The sequence below is a fragment of the Cnephaeus nilssonii genome, assembly GCF_951640355.1.
Source record: "Cnephaeus nilssonii genome assembly, chromosome: 10".
Taxonomy (NCBI): domain Eukaryota; kingdom Metazoa; phylum Chordata; class Mammalia; order Chiroptera; family Vespertilionidae; genus Cnephaeus; species Cnephaeus nilssonii.
This window is the reverse complement of record NC_137081.1, coordinates 3,221,555-3,245,833: the sequence shown is the minus strand read 5'-3', so window position 1 is coordinate 3,245,833 and position 24,279 is coordinate 3,221,555. Positions and strand designations below refer to the sequence as shown.

Here is a 24,279-nt window from a genome sequence, read left to right as displayed (position 1 = left end):
AATAGGAAAAGAAACCTGAGAAAATACCCTTTAACTTCACTAAAAAAAATAAAACAATGACTATAAATCACATTTCATTTTTATCCAAAATAAAGAAAAAATACAAAAGTATTATTCCAAACCATTACTGCAACTACTGAATTCCCTCACTCTCACTTTTTTCAATTATCTTAATTTACACAATGAGGAACCTAGCATGTGCCTGAAAGATGGAAAGATAGAAACAAATCTACACGTTGATATGTAGATTTAAAACACCAACTGCGAAGGGACCAAAAGTACTAACTACCTTTGTCTTCCCTTTTCTTTTGGATCCCTACAAAGTAATAAGGCTTGTTAGTTGTCTAACTATTTAACGTAAAATGTTTCTTTCAAATATTAAATGTTACAAAACAGAAAAAGCAAAAACATTATCTCAATCAGGGCTACCACTTAAAACATATGGAAGTTTTCAAATATATCCTATCCTGTCCAGTCCTATCCTATATAATAAAAGGCTAATATGCAAATAGACTGAACGGCAAACAACTGAACAACCGGTTACTATGACATGCGCTGACAACCAGGGAGCGGGCGCGGAACATGGCCGGCCACGGCGGGATGAGCAGGTGAGTGGGGGCACCAGACCGGGGGGGGGGGGGGGGGGGGGCCACTGTCATTGGGTTGAGCCTCTGGTGGTTACTGAAAATTCTTTCCTCCCGTGCGCCACAGTCCCACCTGGCGCTCGCACCTGCTGAGGTCTTCTCCACCTCCCCCTGGCTCCTGCAGGGCGATGGGGGCAGCAGCCGCCACTCGTACCCGCTGACAGCGCCGGCTCTACACTAGCAATGGGTGCAAGCGGGGCTGGCACCGTCAGCCCGTGGGGGTGGCAGCAGGAGCGGGGCTGCCGGCAGACAGGGGACGGGGGGGGGGGGGGGGGAAGGGGGTCGTGACAAGGAGGCCCGGAGGATTGGCCGATACCCGCCCCTTTGCCCACTGCAGCCTCAGAGCCACAGTTCCTTTCAAGGTGCATGAATTCGTGCACTGGGCCCCTAGTACAATATACAAAAGCAGAAATATGAACACCCATGTATATCTATCCTTTAGCTTCAATAATTACCAACATACAGTAACAGTCACACCTAGCACTCCCATCTGCACTCCATGAATTCTCTGATAGCAAATCCCAGATAGTGTGAGATTTTACTATAAAGCTATTCCCCTATGTGATTATAAAGTAAGAATCTTAACCTGCTCCCACCCCCACCTTATCCTTATTCCACTTTCCAGTGGTATGAGATGCCTAAAATAACCATTTAAAAAGTAGGTGATTAAAACATTCCACTGGTTTCACAGAATTCTATGAAAAATGAAACTATGAATGCTTTTACTCTTCTCCTCCAAAAAATGACCCACTTAGGTTTACATAGTAAAGATATCTTTTTTCTGACCAACTTTTATATAATTCTTACCATCTTCATTTAAAAACAGTTTGTTGAATCTTAATCCACTTGGCTCTTTCCCAACATATCGATGCACATATTCTGTTCCAAGGTCATTAACTGCAATGGCGTATTTCAAAGGTTTTACACAGGACTGAAGACAAAATGGAACTTTGGTATCGCCAATAGAATGCCTATTTAAAAGAAGATTAAATAATAATTAGGATAAACTGGAATCACTGGTGTTATTTTTACATGTGAATGCTAATTTGCAATGGTTTCCCCATAATTCAACCACAAGTTTAGATATTAAAAAATAAATGTATGTTTATTTTAAGAGGAACAGTGCAAATAAAGCCAAACCTTAAAAGTACTCGGGTAATAAAATAATTCCAGATTAGACAATTTAATAATGTAAAAATTTTCCTCAGGGCAAGCAGGTATGGCCCTCCTGTATTCAATCATATAAAATCACTTAGCCCTTTTAGAAACTAGTCACTTGTTTTTTTACTCATAGCCTTAATCATGGCTAAACCATGGTTAATTTTTAAATGGAGCACAATTTAGATTCAATACCATTCTCTGAGACCCTATCAATAAATGCTTCATCTTGTCAACCATATCTACTTACAATTCCAGCACCATTATATATGGCATCCAGTATAACTAGCACTAATAGTAATCATTTATCACCATGTAGATAAAAACCGAATAAAAAAGCTTCATATATTACCAAATTGGGATGCACATGAAGTAGAGAAATCCTCACTGACGCCATTATAACATAAGCTTAATTACAGAGAGATATTTGCATTATATTTGACTAGAGTTCCGGTGCATGAATTCGTACACGTCGTGTCCCTCGGCCTGGCTGGCGATCAGGGCTTACAGGGGCCGGCTGGCCGGGGGGAGGGACCACAGGAGATTGGCTGTGGGAGCACACTGATTACCAGGGGGCAGCTCCTACTTTGAGCATCTGCCCCCTGGTGGTCAGTGTGAGTCATAGCAAACAGTCATAATTGTCCCTTAGGCTTTTACATATATAGATTCCAGTCAAGGGTACATACCATGGTTGCAGGCTCACGAGCAGAAGGCAACCAATAGATATGTCTCTCTCACATCAATGTCTCTCTCTTTCTCTCTCTCCCCTTGCCTTCCACTCTCTCTCTCAAAGAAAAGAAAAAGCAATAGAAAAATATCCTTGGGTGAGGATTAATAAAAAATAAATAAATAAAATAAAATAAACAGTCCAAAGTCGTCTTTAAAATTCTCTAGATAAGAAAACTAAACTAAAAGAATCACCTCTACACACAATGTTTAAGAGAAAAGCCATGTGCAAGCATTACATAGTAATGATTCTCTAAATATAAACATTTCTGTTACATGATAAACCATTTCCTCACTGCCTACTGGAATGTGCTCCATTAGGATAAAGCCACATTTTCTCCTTGATTTGTGTCCTTTCATGGCATTTTAGTATATTTTACAGGCCCAGATGAGGATAAAATGTTATTAGACTAAATTAACATTTAGTCAAATGCACTATAAGTTAAGAGACCTAGGTGCTAATTTCAGCTCTTCCAGTATTATATGATCTCTGGGCTTGAGATTCCTTATCTCAAAAATGAATAAACTAAACTATGTTTTTTTTACTATAAATACTTGAGGAAAATAAGAATAACGAAAAGATTAAAGGCACTTCAGATCAGAATTTAACAAATGGGGAAGGAAAGCTTTAATTGGACATTTTCTTCAGAAATAAACCTAAAATTATAAGGCTAAATGACCTGTTAGTTTTCACAAAATCTAGGGTAAATTACATCTATGCTATAAATAAAGTTGTATACACGTAGGTGTTGTATACCTTATTTTATGTTATATTTTAATTTAAAAAAGAATTACCTTGGGTGATACCTCTGAGCTAAGTCCTCAAATGAAGAAAAAAATAAGTTTTTCTTTTTAACTGACAAAATCAAATTACAACAAGATACTAAATCTTTATGTCTGATTCACAGCACAATAAAAAAAATCATTCTTAAAAAAACATTGCCGACTTCATCCATTTTTCCAAGGGCCTCTCCTTAATTCATTTGTTTTTTAAAATCAAATCACTCTCCGAAGTTACCTAACATCATTATCCTTTCTATAATTCTGCTAGACCCTCATCTGTCAGTGGCTGTGCCTATAGTGTGAGCATTTCCCAAAGACAAATTTCATAAACTTCATGAAATCCTGCATGTTTTGCAAATGACTTCATACTTTACAAATGAGTGATGGTTTTCATGGATTTGAAAGAAACTTACCTCTGTCCATCTACTGTACAAACCGATACACCCCACAAATCAGGACTGAACTTGGCTAGTTGAGGAATATAGTCTGCAACCTAATCAAAATATTAGAAATTAACAGATATAATACAAGAAAATAATACTTTAGTCCAGTGGTCGGCAAACTACGGCTCACGAGCCACATGTGGCTCTTTGGCCCCTCGAGTATGGCTCTTCCACAAAATGCCACGTGCGGGCGCACACATACAGTACGATTGAAACTTCGTGGCCCATGCGCAGAAGTCGGTTTTTGGCTCTCAAAAGAAATTTCAATCGTTGCACTGTTCATATTTGGCTCTGTTGACTAATGAGTTTGCCGACCACTGTTTTAGTCTACCAAAAATTTCATCTCAATTTAGTTTCCACCAATGAATACTTATTTTATAGCACTTAGTGGCTTTGTAGTTTTTTATAACAATACTAGAGGCCAGGTGCACGAAATTCGTGCACGGAGGGGGGGGTTGTCCCTCAGCCCAGCCTGTACCCTCTCCAATCTGGGACCCCTCGAGGGATGTCCGACTGCCCATTTAGGCCCGATCCCAGTGGGCCTAAACGGGCAGTCGGACATCCCTCTCACAATCCAGGACTGCTGGCTCCCAACTGCTTGCCTGCCCGCCTTCCTGATTGCCCCTAACCGCTTCTGCCTGCCAGCCTAATCACCCCCTAACCACTCTGCTGCCATCCTGTTTGCCCCCAACTTCCCTCCTCTGCCGGCCTGGTCACCCCTAACTGCCCTCTCCTGCAGGGTTGATCACCTCCAACTGCCCTCCCTTGCAGGCCTGGTCCCTCTCAACTGCCCTCCCTTGCAGGCCGGGTGCCTCCCAACTGCCCTCTCCTGCTGGCCATCTTGTGGTGGCCATCTTGTGTCCACTTGGGGGCAGGATCTTTGACCACATGGGGGCAGCTATATTGTGTGTTGCAGTGATGATCAATCTGCATATCACTCTTTTATTAGATAGGATAGAGGCCTGGTACAGGGGTGGGGGCCAGCTGGTTTGCCCTGAAGGGTGTCCCTGATCAGGGTGGGGTTCCCTTGGGGCGTGGGGCGGCCTGAGTGAGGGGCCTGTGGTGGTTTGCAGGCCGGCCACGCCCCCTGGCAACCCAAGCGGAGGCCCTGGTATCTGGGATTTATTTTCCTTCTACAATTGAAACTTTATAGCCTGGAGCGGAGCCAAGCCTGGGGCTCCCTCCGTGGCCGGCAGCCATTTCTGTTGGGGTTATAATTGAAAATTTGTAGCCTTAAGCGGGTGAGCCCGGCCAGGGTGTGCAGAAAACTTTGCTTCCCGTTGCCGGGGACAACCCTGGCCTGCTCTCTCAAGCTCCATTCTGCCGCCATTTCTGTTTTAATTTGTTTACCTTCTATAATTGAAACTTTGTAGCTTGAGTGGAAGCTTAGGCCTGGCAAGGGCAGGCAGAAAGCTTGGCTTCCTCTGTTACCTAGGAAACCTTGCTCTCTGTGGCTGTAGCCATCTTGGTTGGGTTAATTTGCATATTCACTCTGATTGGATGGTGGGCGTGGCTTTGGGCGTGTCGGAGGTATGGCCAATGTGCATGTTTGTCTATTATTAGGTAGGATTCATAATAACTAAGGGCACAACAGCTTTGAGAATTACAGGTGAAATCTACATGATTTCCCTCAGTCTCCACCATCCCATCTGTTTTCCCAAGTACTCTCTCTTCCTAGGAAAGCACAGAGTCTAAAAGAGGAATTTGAATGAGTATTTTTTAATATGGGAAAGAAATAGAGAATTTCTTTAATCAGGGTCATACCAGTAGTTTCATTGTCTAAAACCTTTCAATATGAAGAAATAAATTAGTAACTCTTAGTATTAGAGGATTTTTAAAACTAAAAAATATTTAATGTTTGAGAATATCATATCTGCAGAAATTCCCAGTAAAGTTACTTTTTATTAAAGATTTAAAAGCCATCTCAATAATTTGAAAATCAAGAATTTATAAACTTAGATTACTTGTTAGCCAAAATAACAAGCTCAAATATTTAAAATGTTAAAAGTACTTTATCCAATGGCTTCATTTAAAGTTAATTAGCAAAACACAAGAAAACTAACAACTTGACTCTCTATATCTCAAGTTGAGTTGAATTTATTAAGTGATTGGTTTAGGAAAATATTCACATTAAAATGTTACCTTTCCTCCAGACTGCTTTTTAGCGCTTTCATATAACTCATCGATATGAGAAGTAAAAGACATAAAGTCGGGAATGACAAACTTTCTTCTAAAGGCTTGCGTCAACAAAACAATGTTGCTTTGAACACATCTGTGGAATGTGAGAAAAAATAAGTCGACTGAATGCCCTTCAAATATGAGTACTTGGTAATAACAATATTAGGAGAATATTTAAACAACAGAGAAATTAATAATTTTATACAACAAACTAAATTCTAGAAATTATATTCTTTCTACAGTTTCTTTCCTTTAAGCAGCCTTCATGGAGTTGCTTATAAGCTGTTGAACAAGATAACAAAATAAATTAGATTGCCAAAAAAATTATATCAAAGATTAAAATAACAGAACATTTCATTAGGTTAAATATCAAGACCATCTAAAAACAAGTTTTTAGCCCTGGCCAGTGTGGCTCAGTTGGTTGGGCATTATCCCAGTCCCTGGTTTCAGGCTCAATCCTTGGTAGGGGGCATGCAGTAGGCAGCCAATTGATGTTTCACTCTCACATCCATGTTCTCTCTCTCCATCTCTCTCTAAAAATGAATGAAACTATTTTAAACATGAATTTAGTTAACAAAAATTAGACTTTAATCTCTTAGTTCCTATAAAACTATTACTAGTATTTCCAAAAAGCTGGTTTGTATTTTAACATATTTTTCCTGAATTACATTTTGAAAAATTTGCATTTCTAAGCTAAAAAATGTAGATAAAAATCAACTTTGTTTAGTCAGATTAATGTCTCTTAAATAACATTAAAATGCTTATAAAAATAATGAATTTTAAATGAAATTATATACATAATGTAGTATAATTTGATTTATATTATTTGACTCACCAAAATAATTACATTATTCTACTCACTTTTAACTATTAATACAAATTCAGAATATATACTCACTTGATCAACATAAAATTAAAAAGATATAAAACAAAATAGGTTTTCAGTGATAATGATGTGCCCCAATGAGAACATAAAAAATTAGTCCTATTTTCCATTATTAACCTATATATGTAGAAATAATTGCTACTCCAGAGATAACATTACTTCAGTAAATTTTGATAAATTTTTTTGATACCTTCATAATGTTAATCTAAAAAATATTAAATTTTGGCATTCATTTGTAACAAGCAATATATTCCAAATAGCAATTCAAGAGTTGCAAGAAATATACTGAATACATTACTCCGCAGAAAAGTTAAGACAATTCCTGATCTTAAATCGCTGTATCTGTATCAAAACAAATACACATCCTTATTTTTAAGAAATTATGCATGAGAAAATGAGAACTGCCAAACAAATTTAAATTAACCTACTACCAACTATTTTAACTATTTAAAATTATCAGCACTTTTAAAAGGAGGCTTTATAATTAACAAAATTGTATAGTCAGTATTTTACAAAAGTAAAATAACCCTGAATTTTTTAAAGAAAATTAAAACATTATACAAATGCAAAGATTACCATTCATTTTCCCCCCAAAGAGAATAGACCAAAAATTATTACACATAAAATTAATTCTAATACTTATATGGTTAAAAATGCATGAATATGGCATTCATTTTCAACATAAATTTTCTTCTATTAATTTTAAGGGTTATTAGCATTAAAAATAATTGACTAACAGGCAGTCTCCAACTTTCAAATAGATTATACTCCAAACAATATGCTCAGAACTAATTTTCCCATTAAAAAAAAAAAAAAAAAGTCAGCCTGCCAGCACAACTCAGTGATTAAGCATTGTCCTATAAATCAGGAGATCACGGTTTGATTCCCAGTCAGGGCACATGCCTGGGTTTCAGGCTTGATCCCCAGTGTGGAGTGTACAGGAGGCAGCAGATTGATGACTCTCTCATCACTGATGTTTCTAACTCTCTCCCTCTCCATTCTTCTCTGAAATCATTTTTTTTTTTTAAATCATACATAATAGGTGTTTCTCAGATTATCCTCAAAGGCTAAATATGTTAACCAAAAATGTATTTTCATCAAAATTACTGACTTCAATAAAATCTTTATAAATTATTTTCTGGGGAAATGAATTTCACTATACCATTTCATTCCCACCTGCATGGAGGTGAAGTAGTTTTATTTCTGGCAACACTAACTAGAAAACTTTTTTTGAAAAGGTTAATTTTCAGCTGTTTAAAATCAACTCATTCTAGGGCTGGAAAGAGCAACCCTTATGCCTACAGACTTAAGACTTTTCTGCCTGCTTACATACTAGTACACATTTGTCCTATTGGGAACTGCCTATATTACAATAATCAATTTTGTTAAATGATTGGATTAGTGTTTAAAATAATGGTGGTTGTTTTTTATGTAATTATGGGCAGAAAAATTTATAATTATGTTTCCTGGATTTATAATCAATGTAGTTAAATTACTTTTAATTTCAGATTAAATCATAGCAACATGTTTATTGAGCACAAAAAATTTTAAACAGTACTAAAAAAGTGTGAAATGCTGCTTTCACTTAAAATTTCAAAGCAAATCCTCATTGCTATTATCAATAGATCTACCTCCCATCTCTCTGACAACTTCATTCTCAGATATGCCAAAGTCTATACTTTATTAGGTCAGCTGAATTAATAGAATCATGAACCTTGTGGTAAAAATATAGTCCCAAACTGTCAGCAATGCTTTACAGCATGCCAGGAAACTGTGAAGGATCTCAGTTAAAAATCCTCACACCTTTAGATAACTTAAAACCCCAGGATATTCCCAGGAGATATCTAGAACAAATCATCCAATCCCCATAAGAAAATAAAAGATAAATACATATAGACATACAAATAAATTTTCAAGGTCGATACTGGAATTCTTTGGGATTTGAACCTAATCCTATGGTCTGAAAAAAAGCCAATGTCTTACAGTAATGTTGACAAGTTTATACTGCTTTCCACTTGATTAGTAGTTTAAAATACTATTACACCATGCTGTCCATTAAACCATTAAGTAACCAGACTAGTAGGGACACATTAATGAAGATAAATAATACATAGGCATGTATAGGGAAGCAAAAAAATGTGCTCAATCTACCCAATGGAGGCATTAATCTCCAAAGTCATCTGTAGTTTTTAAATATTTGAGGAAAATGAAAATAGTCAAAAGCCTATATATTAATACAACTAAAGAGAGGAGAGAAACAGACAAAGAACTGTAAGCCTTAGGAATACCGGCTGTCTGAAGCCTTCTCATTTTATGATGTCCTCTAAGTCACCTTGTGAGAAGGAAGCAGAGACCATGCTGAGACAGCCGCAAGACAATCAGGTGAAGTGGAGATCAATGTAAGCCACAGCAGGACAAAGCGGAGGCTCTATGCCAAGTGAATGCAATCCCCAGGTACTATCCATTGGAAGCATCCACGGCTACATTTCTCTAGAGCAGTTTCACAGAAGGTAGACAACAGCCCCAATGTATTAGGAAACCTTAATGTGCACCAAGTTTTTCAAACAACTGATGTTTATAAATCCCCCCTTTTTGTTTCAATTACACAAGAAGCACTGGCCTTAAACGATGCAATTTTGTTATAAAATAAAAATCACCATATAGCACAGCAATCACCATTAAATGTTTGGCAGAAATGTTTACTTTTTAAAAAGATCTTTGTCTAGCATGACACCATCTGATGTTGTTTGAAGAGTTAATCTTAACATATCCATACACTCTTTCAACCTGGGATCAGATGTTCGCAATCCTGTAGATTTGAGTGCCTGTTTTTAAAAAAATAAGAGTTTGTAAATATATAGTGCAAATAATGTATATGCTTTTTCCAACTACAAGTTTTTATTCCTGTACATAAACACTTCTACCCAGGACCTGAATATATAGTATACGACATTTTAGTGTCACTATTACACACTTTGTGGATGGGTTTCTCATTCTTTCTTTCACTGATTACCTTGAAATGAGCATAATGAAAATTTGAAAACATAAGAGAAATAGTGTCAGTCAGAATCTAATGTCAAATGACCTTTAAGATTACATTTCAATATTTCTGTATTGATTCAGCACTGCTGATTTTTAACAAGGTTTAGAGAAGTATAAAAACTTACTGTAATAAATTTATGAACAGGTATTTTCTCTTGTCCTTCTGCAATTGTGTAGAACAGCAAGTCTTCCAAGCTAGGTAACAGACCCTGTTTTATTTTACTAAAGGGGAAAAAGAGAAGAGAAAATTAATCCTCATGTGAACATTCTAGAGGATTTTAGCTACATCCATTATTAAATATTCATTGAACCAGGCTGAACTGATCTACTCATCAAGACAATATTAACTGCCGATTTATCAAAATTAAACCAGTATTACTGAAACCACACTGAAAAACAATATTCATTCATTCTTAAATACAGATACTTTTTAATCCCAGGTTTTAAAATCTTGATGACCATTCCTAGTTGTGCTAATGCCTAGCCATCTGTTATGGTGTACCTTCCTGCACAATCTAATACAACCATCCAATATTAATTACAGAGCTCAGCGAATGTTCAGGCAAGTTGTCAAAATGTTGCTCTTTTAAAAAAAAATTATGACTATATTTACATATCTATAATAAAAGCATAATATGCTAATTAGACCGGACGTCCTTCTGGACAACTTTCCAGAGGAAGCTGGGGCTGCGAGTGAAGCCCAGGTCCTGGGTGCCAGAGGGAAGCCGGTGGCGGCAGCCAGCGGAAGGAAGGCCTACTCTTGCATGAATTTTGTGCATCAGGCCTCTAGTTATTCAAATATTTATCCTGATTGTAAAATCTAAGGGAGAGAAATTATGTATTGGATAGGAAAGATTAGCACAAAAGTTCTTGAATCCTGGCTATAATACTTAAACTGAGTTACCTTCCTGTGATTCTGTTTCCTCATCTGAGAAAAGGAGATCTCACAGGGTTATTGTTGGCTCATACATTCAATACCTTTAGAACACTGCCTGTCAGAGAGTAAGTACTCAACTGATGGTAGTAGTTACAGTTACTAGTTCTAAAGTGTTCTAGGCTTACATTATCAGGTCAAATGCCACAAATCATAAAGACTGTTAGAATAAAAATTTTGCCATAAATATACATTAAAATCTTAATTAACTAATTAGCTAGTATAATAAGATGCTATGGTTAATCAAACTTTTAAACAAGAAAGGAGTTTTTCCTAATCATTGAAAAGCTTTCAAGTAGGCCTTGACCGGGTAGCTCAGTTGATTAGAACATTGTCCTGATACACCAGGGTTGAGGGTTTGATCCCAGTCAGGAACTATACAAGAAGCAACATATTAGTGCATCAATAAGTGGAACAAGTTGATGTTTTCTCTCTGTGTGTGTCCCTCCCTCTCTCTCAAATCATTAATAAAGTTAAAAAAGAAAAGCTTTCAAGTAAACAAACTACAATGAACCTATTAAATGTCTTTTTTGGGGAGCCCTGAAACGGAAATTAACACGTTTCATGATTCTGTCCCACAATACCGTCATAAGCATTAGCGTGATGTTATAAGGATTACAGGTCTAAGGCAGATTAAGCCATTCCCCACCCATCACTATTTAACAAAACGGGGGAGAAACATACACATTTGTGTAGATACATATGTGCGTGAATATATGAAATATTCTGGAAAGGACTTTACCTGTATTTCAAGAAAGCAAGAGAGAAAATTAGAAAGGAAGGAGGGAATAGTTCTTTTCTTAAATTCAGACCTTAATACTAAGTCAGTTCAGGACTAGCCAATGGTATAATGACAACTTTCAAAGGAAAATCCTATAATTACATCTGTAAAATAAACTATCACACAGCATAAGGATGTTTAAAATTGTGTTTTTATACTGTTACAAGGAGCTTTTCGCCCTGGCTGCTATGGCTCAGTTGGTTGAGCGTCATTCCAGGGCACATGCCCAGGTTATGGGCTCCATCCTCCAGTAGGGGGCATATCGGAGGCAGCCGACTGATGGTTCTCTCTCATCGATGTTTCTCTCTCCCTCTAAAACCAATAAAAACATTAAAAAAAGAAGAAGAGCTTTTCCAGGTGTCCAAATATGTCCTCAATACTTTAATAAGACTGACCACATGTATTTAGTTATTACTTAACATAATTACTTCCCTATTATTAGTGATCCATATATTTCTATCTTAAAAAACAATAGAATATGGAGTTGGTCCACATAGCATATACATTTATACATGCAACTATAAAGTTTTTCCTGAAATGTTAAAGTTGATTTTAATTTATAGTTGTGTTCAAAGATGTTACTTAGTTTTTAAAGTCAACCTTAAAATATACGAATTTCATGCCAATGTTTAAAAAAAACCTAACACATACCCTAATTTAATGACATATCCTGGATATATAATTATTCCCTGAAACAATTTTGGCTCTTAGAGAACTTTTAAAAATGTATTTGGGATATTTTAAAAATAAGAGCTAACATTTACCAATCACTTTTGTGTTACAAACTCTCAGAGCATGCATTCTGTCTAATGTAATGAATGCCTCCAACAATTTTATGACAGAAGGTACTATTATTATTACCCAAAACACATTATGGTTCCGGGTACATAGAAGCTCAATAAATTTATTATTTGTTGGTAAGATGAATGGCTCTATCCTCATTTCAGATGAGGAAATAGAGGCTCAGACATATGAAACTTTCCAAGACTGCATAGTGGCAGAGATGGGTTTCTCTTACTCCAAACCATTAACCACTAGAGCAGTGATGGGCAACCTTTTGAGTTTGGTGTGTCAAACTTCGCCAAAAAACTGAGCATAACTCGGGTAGTGTGTCACTTTGAGGAAAAAACTAATGTTTCATCCTCAGGAGCAGCAAATGTTTCATCCTCGGCATGCGGCCGCGTGTCATCAGAAATGGCTACACGTGTCAGTGCTGACACACGTGTCATAGGTTCGCCATCACTGCACTAGAGTATACTGACTACCAAACTTACTAGTTATTATTACTTTTATAAGGTACAATGTTTCTTGGTCTTAGCCTGATCTAAAACCATTAAACAGTGTTCAACAATACTAATGACTTAATATTTAAAGGAAAATTGAGCTAGCTGTCAAAAAAGTCAGTGAAAAATAACATACCGATTATTTACAGAAAATGGTTTGTCAAATAAATGACAGTGGTAGTTTAAAAAAAACTTGCAGAATAAGCTTTCTATGTATTTATCACATCAGTAAATGGTTTTTTGCTTCACTAAAAGCTACATAAATAACATAAAATAGAAATACACTTCTTACTTTATGGTACCATAGTGCAAAAAAATTAGTGTGATCATGTTATTCCCTAGCAAAAGAAGTAAATTTTTACTTGCTTTCGAACAAGAGACTAATTTTTATCCACAGGAGAGATTTGTCAACTCTAAAAAATATTCTCACAAAATAAATGGTCAAAATTAATTAAAAAATAATAATTAGTTTATGACACTCAGAAACTACAATAGGATATACACAGATTAATAAATCCAAAGAAAAATCCTGTTTCACACCTTTTTATTCCTTTCCTTTTATTCTCCCTCATTACCTACGTAGGCCTTTAAAAGCTCAGACTCTGATCAGAGACTGAGTTAGCTTCAACAATCTGGTGAACAAACCAATGTACAGATTCTCCCCAAACTTTCAACCAGGTAGAAATTACTACAAATATCTTTCTTGTCCCTTTTTTCTCCCCAAATTGAACATGGCTTGTACACCAAAGAAGGTTACGGGTTTAATCCTGGGTTGGGGCGTGTATGGGAGGCAACCGATGGTATTTCTCTCTCCATCTTCCTCTCTCTAAAAATCAATAAAAACATATCCTCGGGTGAGATAAAAAAATAATATAAATATGCAATAGATTTTTTTTTAAAGGACTCTGTTATTTTATCTTAAAACCCTTCAACAGTAAAGCAAGCTGGGTACAACTGTCCCCAATTAACAGTTTGATGATTCTCTCTCATCATTGATGTTTCTCTCTCTCAAAGTCAAGCAGCATGTCCAACATCACACACTCAAGTGGTTCGGCCAGAATTAGTCCTACAAAGCGGGGCCTTGGTTCAAAGTCCTAGATTCTACCTGCTGTGTGGACAAAAAGGGCCACGCACCAAGCCTGACAGGCTCAGGGGGCGCAAGGTGGGCCTCGCCAGTCCAGAAGGAACCACGTGGGGTGGCCTACTGAAAAGCAGGCCATGGTGGGCAGCTACCCTAAGCCTACAGCTTCCTTGACAAAAATCCATTTTTACCCTTGGAAATGTTACATGATTAAATTGTTGTTCTGTCTTGTTGAAACTGCATCCTGTACAAAGTGAGGATGAGATTAAATTAAATTAGGGCTGCTGTTCTGATTGGACTTGATTGAAATGTATTCAAGAGCAAGCCAAAGAAGCGCAAAAGCCAGCTTTCCATGAGGACATAACTAACCAGGCTGTTCCTATCAGCTGGTGGCCATTTGTCCACATGCACAGCTTTAAGTCTCACAGTGGAAGGGGCAGAGGGAAGGCATGTGGATGCACCATAATTTAACTCCACTAATGTTGAACACAGGTTTCCTCCGCATTTCTCTAATATGCATAATACTGTGCCAAAATATTAGTAAATAATTCTTCCTATACCTCAGCTTACTTTGCTACCATAAGTTCCTAAAAAGGTATGAATATATTTAAAGTTCTTCATACAGTTTAAAAACTATTGTTCAGAAAGTCTGTACTCTTTCAATAACTCCGACCAGGAAGAATCTATTTATGTCACTCAAAATAACCTCAGCAACATGACAACTTTTAAAATTTTCTTTGGCCTGCACCAGAAATTAGTATGCAAAAAAATATTCCTAAATCCTGAAGGCTACCTTTTGTTCATTATGCAGTATCAATAGTTGTTTTAAAATGAGCGTTTTCACTATAAACATTTCTTTAGTAAGCAATAATGTTACATACCAACCAGAGATACTTCCCAAAGGAAGCCAAGACTTACATTAACATTTTGCTTCTACCACATTGTAGGTGGTCACAAAAATCACAAGTGCAGTGATGACTCATATGCACTGTTTCATAACCAAAGCAATTTTATACCTTAGTAGATTCCAGGATAACATCGTACTCACAGTCTCTCTACCTGTAAGCGCTTTACCTCACTTAGAGATATCAATTATTAGTAACTATTTTTGTAAATATGTAATTTCATTAGGCTTTCTTAAGAATTCCTTTTTTTAAAAAAAATAGATTTTTATTGATTTTAGAGAGGGAAAGAGAGATAAAAACATCAATGATGAGAGAGAATCATTGATCAGCTGCCTCCTGCACACCACACACTGAGGATCCAGTACACAACCCAGGTAGGTCTGTGCCCCAACCAGGAATCGAACTGTGACCTCCTGGTTCATAGGCTCAACCCCTGAGCCATGATGACTGGGTAAGCATTCCTCTTAATAGCAAATGACTTAAAGGGTGAAAAGGCACAGACAAGGGGTCATTGGGGAAAAAAAGGACATCTATAATATTTTCAACAATAAAGATAAATTTTTAGAAAATGATAACTCCTTGATTTATATAGGATTTAAAGATTGAGCTCCCTAAAGAATGCAAATTCTACAATTAGACTTTCCGTTTCTACAGATATAATTTTACTTTACCTCAATACTGTAAGAAGGAAGTAGTAGTGAAGCTTTTTACTGGTTTCCAATAATTTTGTAAATCTCAAAGTAACCCACAAATATCTGCAACAAATTTCTCTTCAAGGTGACCTCTATTTTTTCCAGACTAAAATAATGCCCTACTCCCCAATTACTTTCCCTACCTACTGCCTCACACACAAAAAAGATTAAATGCTATTTGGTAGTCCTATCCTGAATCACTGGATTCTGAAGTACACAGACTTCTTTGTAAAACAGGAAAGAAAGCCTGGAAACTAGACGTTAAAACTCAAGGAGACTAAATTTCAGGGTCTAATTCACGCTCTATCAGTGAACTTCACCTAAAAATTAATTAATAACATGTAGTTGGTTAATTACAGATTGTATACTGACATATCCATGGCTAACTGGATGTGTGGTTTAATGTAAACATTAGGTAGCAAAAATGTAAAATGTTATGATGCCATTAAAACAAAACTTAAACTCACTGATACCAGTAAAAATTTTTAGTAGAGTAAATCACAAATAAAATGACTGAGGTTCAGTGAAAAAAATTAAATATTTTATCTCAAAATTAACTGTACTTTCAATTTGACTTTAGCTTGTGAACTGAAAATATGTTCCCTTTTACAAAAAAGCAAGTAATTAAAAGATCATAACAGAATTTGTCATCTATGTCAACAGAGGGTTTTTTAAATTCCAAAATATATTATCTATATCTGCTAAATACCATCTCAACTTTATTTACTGTTCTATAGACCTAACTCAATGTTTATTCAATGCATAAGTATTTAACCTTACTTCAAAATTCAATTCTCAATAGAATATAATGATTCTATGGCCTATGCTTTCCATTTATTAAGAATATGAACTTGCAGCCTGGCCGGTGTGGCTCAATGGTTGGGCAGCTACCTATAAACCAGATCTCTGTTTGATTCTGGTCAGCGCACAGGTCCAGGATGCTGGCTTGATCCCCAGTAGGGGGCGTGCAGGAGACAGCCAATCAATGATTCTCCCTCATCATTGATGTTGCTTTCTCTCTGAAATCAATCAACATATTTTTTTTTAAATATGAATTTCCAAAACAAAATCACAGTATCTGAAGATAGAGGAAATCACTTTTGCTGTCATTTTCACTTTTTAATATAGTATTTTTAATTATTCTAATTTTAAAAAAATGTTTGAAGTGCCGTGACTTTGTATAAATGAGCAAACATGCAATTATTGCACATGGGTACATAATTTTTAACAGATACTACCAAACTGCCCTCCTAAATAGCTGAATTTACTTCTACCAGCAACGTAAGAGTTCCCATTTCCCATAACCTTTGCATCACTTGATTTAACCAAAGTCTGCCAATCTGATAGAGTAAAAACGATCTCACTGGTATTTTAATGGAATACTTTCAATGTTGCACCCTGTCTGAATTACCTATTTTCTAAAGAGCATACTTGTGATATTTTCCCAACCTGCTCCTTCTGTTATATCTCTTTTCCTTTCTAATTAAAAAATAAATTGCTCAACAAAAAGTAACTTAAAATGCCCTGTTCCCACCTGCAAATCCTTCCCAGGGACCTAGAATATACACACTTCCAGGCTTTATAGAAATGAAGCATGGCATGCTTGACAGAGAAGAAACACTGTGATAAAAATGACCATGTTGGACAAGCACTGGTATAAAGGTTAATGAAGAATCTTTAATGCGATAGCATGCTCTGTGACTTTTATGTAACACTCATTCTAGTCCATATTGGTTTTCTGAAAGGACAGTGATTCTTTGAAATTAAAAGTCTATAATTAATCTCGAAACAGTATGCAAAACAGATTGAAATGAGACAAAAGAATGGATACGAGGGTACAGATTTTAAGTTTGAAGTCATCAGCTATGTGGAGGTAAATGTGAGAACAGAGCTTGGAGGAGAGATGATATTACCTACACAAAGATGAGAGTCAGAGCTGAGAAAAGGGGTATGTTCTTGAGAAGGTAGACAAATGGCAAAGCAGCAAAGGCCCCGGCCTCAGGGTTTACCGAGTGAGCAAACCCAAAGAGAGTCAGGAAAGCAGACACAACAACTTAAAAAATGAGAGAGCCAAGTAAAGCGGTTTTCAAAATGAGAGAATGACAGTAACAAAATTAAATCAGAGCACTACATGGAAAACTGCGCAAAGATCATTCCATTTTTCCATGAGATATTTAAGAGTAGTCCTAAAATTCAAAGGCCAATGTCCTTGTCAGGTTTTACAATAAACAAGCAATTTCATTCTGTTTAATAAACAGTTGTTGTATACAACACATGCCAAATACTGTTCTAAGTAAGCCCTTTACAAAACGTTAACTCGCTTTTCACTTGGCTATTTCTTTTAATAACCCTCTATGAAACCTGGCAGTCCTGAGTGAGGACTGGCATTCCAGGTGGTTTGCGGCTGGAGGGATGACCTATGCTTTGGAAGCTGAGCTACAGAAAGAATAACAAAATCAACTGGAAGCTTACCTCCCAGAATAAAGGCAAATGGAAAGGAGGAAAGCTACAATTGGAAACCAGAACATTCAGAAAATAGGATCTTTCACCAGATAAAAAAAATGTTTTCCACAATCTCAAGCCAGTGCTCTTCACTTTGTATGTAAACTGGAGACAGCTGGTGTTCACTCTTGAAATCCTTGATTGGAAAACTCTCAGGATAATATATATATATATATATATATATATATATATATATATATATACATACATACATACATATACATACACACACACACACACACACACACACCTCATTTTATGGCATTTAGCTTTATTGTACTAGGTATTGAGGTGTGTTTTTTGGGGTTTTTTGTTGTTGTTTTTTACAAACTGAAGGCAAGACTCTCCACCAACAAAAAGATTATGACTTGCTTGTTACTGCAATTTGCTTTATTACAGTGGTCTGCAAGGTATGCCTGTAACTGTAGTACCTGAACCAGTCTAGCCTATTTCTCCAAACTTTTAATTGAGGTAAACAAGACTATCGATCACTCAAACTCCTGGGCATCTAAGCAAATAATCTTGATGGATCCCTAGCCTAGGCTGATTTTCTCTGAGGTCTGGGGAGGCTAGGAGGACATTTGTGTGGGGGTTGTCAGTAAGTATTAGCCACAATAGGGTTTCAGTCATTGCCAGGGTTTCAAAGTTAATGAAGGCACAAGCTTCTGGAAAAAGGATACTAAAGCCACTGAAGAGACATAGACTGAAAGGGTTTTCAATAGAAGGCAGGCCCCATCCTATAGCCTTGAAGGACAACTTTTAAATGCCAGTAATTACATTTTGCAATTCTGTGACTTTGAGCACAGCTATTTAAACTAGTTACACGTCTGGTAAACCAGGCGATAAAGGTATCAGATGAGATTAAGCATACCCATTCTAGTCCCTAAAAAAAAAACATAAGAGGTGGAAATTTAACAAAAGTCTAGCTTTTTAGATCTTGAAGGGATGTTAGTCATCTAACTGAAGGTATTAAATGATGTGCCCGAGGTCCTAAGGCTACTCTGTAGCACGTCATCATCACGAAATACCAGACTTTGCCCATCATCAAGTGATTTTTTTAAAAATAACTTTTTTTTTTTTCCAGTCTGGGAAAACAACTTCAGCTTGGAATGTTTTAAGAAGGTGCCCGCTTCAATTACAGGAAACATTAAGCTGACCTGAGATTGAAGGTATTAAGAATCACACTTTCGGTTTGACTTAAGGTAGTATGGGGCTGGAGAGAATGTCAGTACAGCATCAGAAAAACAGCAGGGCATGAAGAAGACAGACAGGTAAAGTGTCACCACCCTGGGAAACCAAGGGTTGTGTCCACTTACATTACACAGGACAAAACACCCGGGGAACTGCTTCCCATACTGGGGAAGGAAAACCAGGTTTACGTGGAGACCAAACGGCTGTGCGGCAGAGATGAGCTCACATCCTATCACTGTAGTAACTCCAATTTTTCAGTTAGCGTTTTACCGGCCACGTTTCACCTTCGTTACTCTATTTTCCAAAAACACAGCTCGCCGCCCATCGCACGCAGCACACCGACAGGCCAAAGCCGGTGGTCCCCAGGGCGAGCAGGTGGCCGGGACCGCGAGCCCCGGCTCCGGGGCCACGTGACCCTCCTGCCCCTAATCTCCTTTCGGAAGCCCTATTTCCGGTGCCCCAGATGGCTCTACGCAGCCCTGAGTATTTCCACCCTGGAAACGGCGAGAAGCCTCGGCCACGCTGGGTTTCCAGAGAGACGGTGGCAGGGATGGGAGGGGGGCAGACCGAGGCCACGCGAGCCTGGAAAAGCGGCGAGTCAGGGAGGCGCCGGCTTCGCTCCCCGCCCGGCCCCGGCACGTCAGCCGGCGGGGATGTCCGGGCGGCATCCCCCGCGGAGGGCTGGGCGGGAGCCCGGGTGCCGCAGCCCGAGCGGGGCGCGCGGGGCGCGGACACGCAGCGCCAGGGCAGGCCCCCGGCCCCTCGGCGGCTCCGCGCGGGCGCCCCGGCCGGGAAGGGAAGTGGGGGCCGGCGAAGGGGCGCCGGCTGGGGCGCGGCCGGGCCTAATCACATGGCGCAGACGGCGCAGGCCGCCCGGCATCTCTTTCTTTCTCTCTCGCCGGCCTCCGCTGCCATCCCGCCCCACAGCGGGCCGCGCCCCACGGCGGGCCCCGCCTCGCGGGGACACTCACCTCTCGCCGGCGGCCGCCAGCTCCTTGCCCTCGCCGTGGCCGAACGCGTCCGTGTCCGCGGGGCCGTCCTTGGGGCTGGGCGCCGGCGGGGCCGCGGGCGGCGACGCCCCGGGCTGCGGGTCCTGCGGCTGCGGGTCCTGCGGCTGCTGCGCGCCCGCCTTGCCCAGCTCCCGCAGGATCTCGGAGGGCGAGCTGGACAGGCCCCGGGCGCCGGGCCCCGCCGGCCGGCCGCCCCCGCCCCACCGCGGGCAGAGCCGCGCGGCGGCAGCGGGGCCCGCGGCCTCGGGCCCCCCGCCCCAGGCTCGCCGGCGGAACGTGGCGAGAGGCTGCGCCCGCCTCAGGGCCGCGCTGGCGGCGGCGGGCGGCCTCAGGAGGTCCCGCAGCAGCGCCGACCCTCGGAGCCGCATCATGCCGCCCGCTCAGCCCGCGCCGGCTCGACGGGGAAAGATGCTCGGGGCGTGGGCGGCCGCTCTCCTCCCGGGATCGTCCTCCCGCGGGACGGCGAGAGGACAAGTGAGGACAGGGCCCGCGACGTGGGTGTGGGTGGGGTTGGCGCTCCGCAGCCGCCGCCGCCTCCGAGCCCGACTCCGCCGCCTCCGACTCGGCCGCCGCTGCTCCCGCCGGCGAGGGCTCCGCACTGAGGCTGAAGTGCAGGCGGGGGCCGGGGACATTCCGCGCTCCCTCTCCGGGGGCGGGGCCGCGCCGAGGGCACGCCCACCTCGCCAGCTCCTATTGGCTCAGGCTCCCGACCTCTCTTCTGATTGGGGGCTGGAGCAGTCAAACTCCCCTCAGCGCTGGATGCGCACAGAGGCGGGCGGCGGAGCGGCAGGAGGCGGGGAGAGGAGGGGAATGGAGGCGTGAGGCGGGGAGCCCGGCCGGGCCCCGGAGCCACCCCCGCCCCGCTCTCACCGTGCGCACCCCGAGGCTGCTCTGCTGTGGAGCCGAGAGCCCAGGAGTCGTCATGGACGAAGCGGAGAGGCTCCTGGGCTCGGGGACTCCCGCTGCTGAGGAGGCCGGGCGGGCGCGAGGGGCCGGCGGGCCGGGCCGGCGGGCCGGGCTGGCGGCGGGACCCCGGCGACGGGTAAGGGCGTGCGGCGACGCTCCGAGGGCCGCGGCCCCGCGAAGGCAGCCCCCGACGAGCCTGGCCCCTCTCCCCAGTGTGGCCTTTACTTGGACGTTTCCATGGCTGGCGACTACCCGGATGGGAAGTGTTTTGGGGAAAATGAGCCAAACCCTCTGTTAGGCGGCGCGGCCGTGCGGACGGTAGGGCCGGGCGGACGGCTAGGGGGGCCGTCCCCGAAGGCGGCTGCTGTCCTGGCCCAAAATGACTTTATTTTAAAACAAGGAATGTACACCAGTATCTCCAAAAAGTATTTCCGAACAGCAGCGATCCCCTCGACACGCGTTGGCCTGAGAGAAAGACGCTTTTCTGTTGTAAAGCCGCTCCGTCCCTTTCCAACGGAGCCTCCGGTTCGGGGCCCTCCGTGGGTTCAGCCCGGTACCGCTGGACCCGCCCGTGCTCTTGGACCTGCAGCCGAACAGCCCGGGATCGGGAGCTCTGAGTTCCTCTCTGGGCCTACACATTCACTCCGCTCAACCATCTAAAATAGACTTATTTTAGACTTGGTTTTTTAAGATGAATTTTGTAAAACATATTTTTATTGATTTCAGAGAGGAAGGGAGAGGGAGAGAGAGAGAAACCTCAACGATGAGAGAGAAATCATGGATCGGCTGCCTCCTGCATGGTCCCTACTGGGGACCGAGCCCGCAACCCCGGCCTGTGCCCTGGACCCCTCAGTCCGCAGGCCCCCGCGCTACCCACTGAGCCACACCGGCCAGGGCCAGAGATGATTTCCTGAAACAAGTAGGTTTAAATGCACAGATCCCCAAAGGTTGATGGGCTCATTTTTATGAAACAGGAAGGGTGTGTGTCAGGCGCGTCAGGAACTAATCACCAGGTTTACCGTCGAAAGCTAATGAATCTTACAATATTGCACCAGATTAATAATTAGGAAATCTGCCTGTCCCTACAGGATGAGTAGCCTATGGCATGTCACAGGCTTGCCATGTTTAAGTTCTTTCTGTCTGCTCTTTTTTTGTTGCTGTTGTTAATCCTCACCCGAGGATATATACAGTATATATATATATATATATATATGTTTTTATTGATTTCAGAGAGGAAAAGAGACATAGAAGCATCAATGATGAGAGAGAATCATTGATCTTCTGCCTCCTGCATGCCCCACCCTGGGGATGGAGCCTGCAACCTGGGTATGTGCCCTGATGGGAATCGGCCTTTGACCTCCTGGTTCATAGGTCAGGCGCTCAACCGCGGAGCCACCCCGGCTGGGCGAGGATATTTTTTTCCATTGGTTTTATTTTTTTAGAGAGAGAGAGTGGAAGGGAGGGAGAGACAGCGAGAGGGAAACATCAGTGCGGCTGCCTCCTGTAAGCACCCCCATCGGGGCGGAATCCAGGTACCTCACCCCCCTCAGTCTGGGGGCCTGACCTCTAACCACATAGCAAAACCGGCCAGGGCTCCACCTGCTCCTTAACCAGAAGAACGTGGAAAAAGCTATTGTGTAAAGCACTTAATCACATTAAAAAAAAAAAAAGTGAAGATAATTGCAATTTATTTAGAGGCCTTTTATTGCTACTTCATGTTACCTGTCACTAAAATTTGACAGGAATCAAAGTAATAATATACTCATGAAAAGGAACATCAAATTTTGTAAGAAAGATAAATACTACCTCTGCCTAACCTTTCCTGTCTGATTTATCAATGACATAAACCTGAATATTCTCCCATCTTTTAGGTATAACTTCTTAAAATCCATTTTGTGGGTGCATTCCTTTCAACCACATTCAGGTTCCTGACAAATCCAGTTATTATTTTCCTCCCTGTTCTTTTTTCTTAGTTTCTCTAATTTTTCTATGAAAATTCTTTCCAATGATTAAAGGTTTAAATACTGTATAGATACTTAAACATAAAAAGCAAACCTTATAATAGCTTATTTTCTAGAGTTTCTCCTTTCAAAAATAAACTGGTGAGAATAGACAGACATTACTCCTAACATTTAGAAAAACTTAAGAGTCTGATGAAATGTAACCCCTCTTTAGAGAAGACCAAGGAAAAAGTTATGGACAGCAAACTGAAATTACCATAAATAGAATAAAAATGTGACTCAGTGCTTTCATTTGGTTCTTTTCTTCATCTACAATTTTTTTTCATCTTTACTAATTGTTTTTTAATCAAGTACAACTTTGGAACTATGAATTGCAGTTAATTACTATTTCCATGAGGTTAATTATTCACCTACTCAATCGTATCATCATATAAAACAAAAGATAGCCCTATAAAAACATGTTACACGTGCAATGGTCCACCAAGATATCAACAAATAGAAAGTGGCTCTCCAGATTAGCACGTGGCTGGGTCCTGAGAGCTACTCTCAGACTTCCTCTTTCGACTGGATTAAGGGCAGCTAACCTGCAACGGGTTGTGGGCTCACGGCCTTTGGGAAGGCAACCGGCCGTCACGGGAGAGGCCGGAATGCACCCACTTTGTTTCTCTTCTAACTAGAAGCACCGTTCCTGAGCTTCTGTGTTCTTCTGAAGATTAAAAAATGGCTAATGTCTCCAGATCATAATGTAACCTATGTGTAAGTTCCAGATCTTGCCCTTCACGAAAACTAAAAGGCTATTTGTTGACCTAGAGCTAAATAGACAATAATTCTCTTTTGACTACCATCAGAATTGCCTGAGGTTTTTTATTTTTTGTTTGAAATTCCTCTATTTAAAGAAGAGTAAGCAGGAAACCTCTAAACAAGCTTCTGCTACTACTTCCCTTTCTTCTGTTGGTTTCCGGCTTGAACTGGCCAACTTCCTAGCCTCACTGATAAGCCCTGCCAAACATGACTTACTTTTCCAAAGCTGAATTTAGATTTGCATGAAAGTAAGTATTATAAATCCCTCTTCTGTAAGATGGGGACAATATTGGTATCTCATCTCATGGATTCTTGTGAAGATTAAATGAATCAACACATGTAAAGCACTTAGAACAATGGCAGTAGCCCTCT

General features: G+C 40.6%; 1 protein-coding gene across 3 annotated transcripts in view; it reads right to left on the bottom strand.

The window, feature by feature from the left end:
- GLS (glutaminase) overlaps positions 1–20,831 on the bottom strand; it is a 62,635-nt gene extending 41,804 nt beyond the window's left edge. For all 3 annotated transcript variants that reach the window (XM_079782786.1, XM_079782787.1, XM_079782788.1), the window contains exons 1-6: positions 20,201–20,831; positions 9,986–10,082; positions 9,522–9,643; positions 5,897–6,026; positions 3,725–3,804; positions 1,452–1,615 (exon numbers count right to left, since the gene is read on the bottom strand). In XM_079782786.1, the coding sequence (XP_079638912.1) occupies positions 1,452–1,615; positions 3,725–3,804; positions 5,897–6,026; positions 9,522–9,643; positions 9,986–10,082; positions 20,201–20,610 (1,003 nt within the window). In that variant the 5' untranslated portion in view covers positions 20,611–20,831. The remainder of the gene's footprint in view (positions 1–1,451; positions 1,616–3,724; positions 3,805–5,896; positions 6,027–9,521; positions 9,644–9,985; positions 10,083–20,200) is intronic.
- Positions 20,832–24,279: the final 3,448 nt, after the last annotated feature.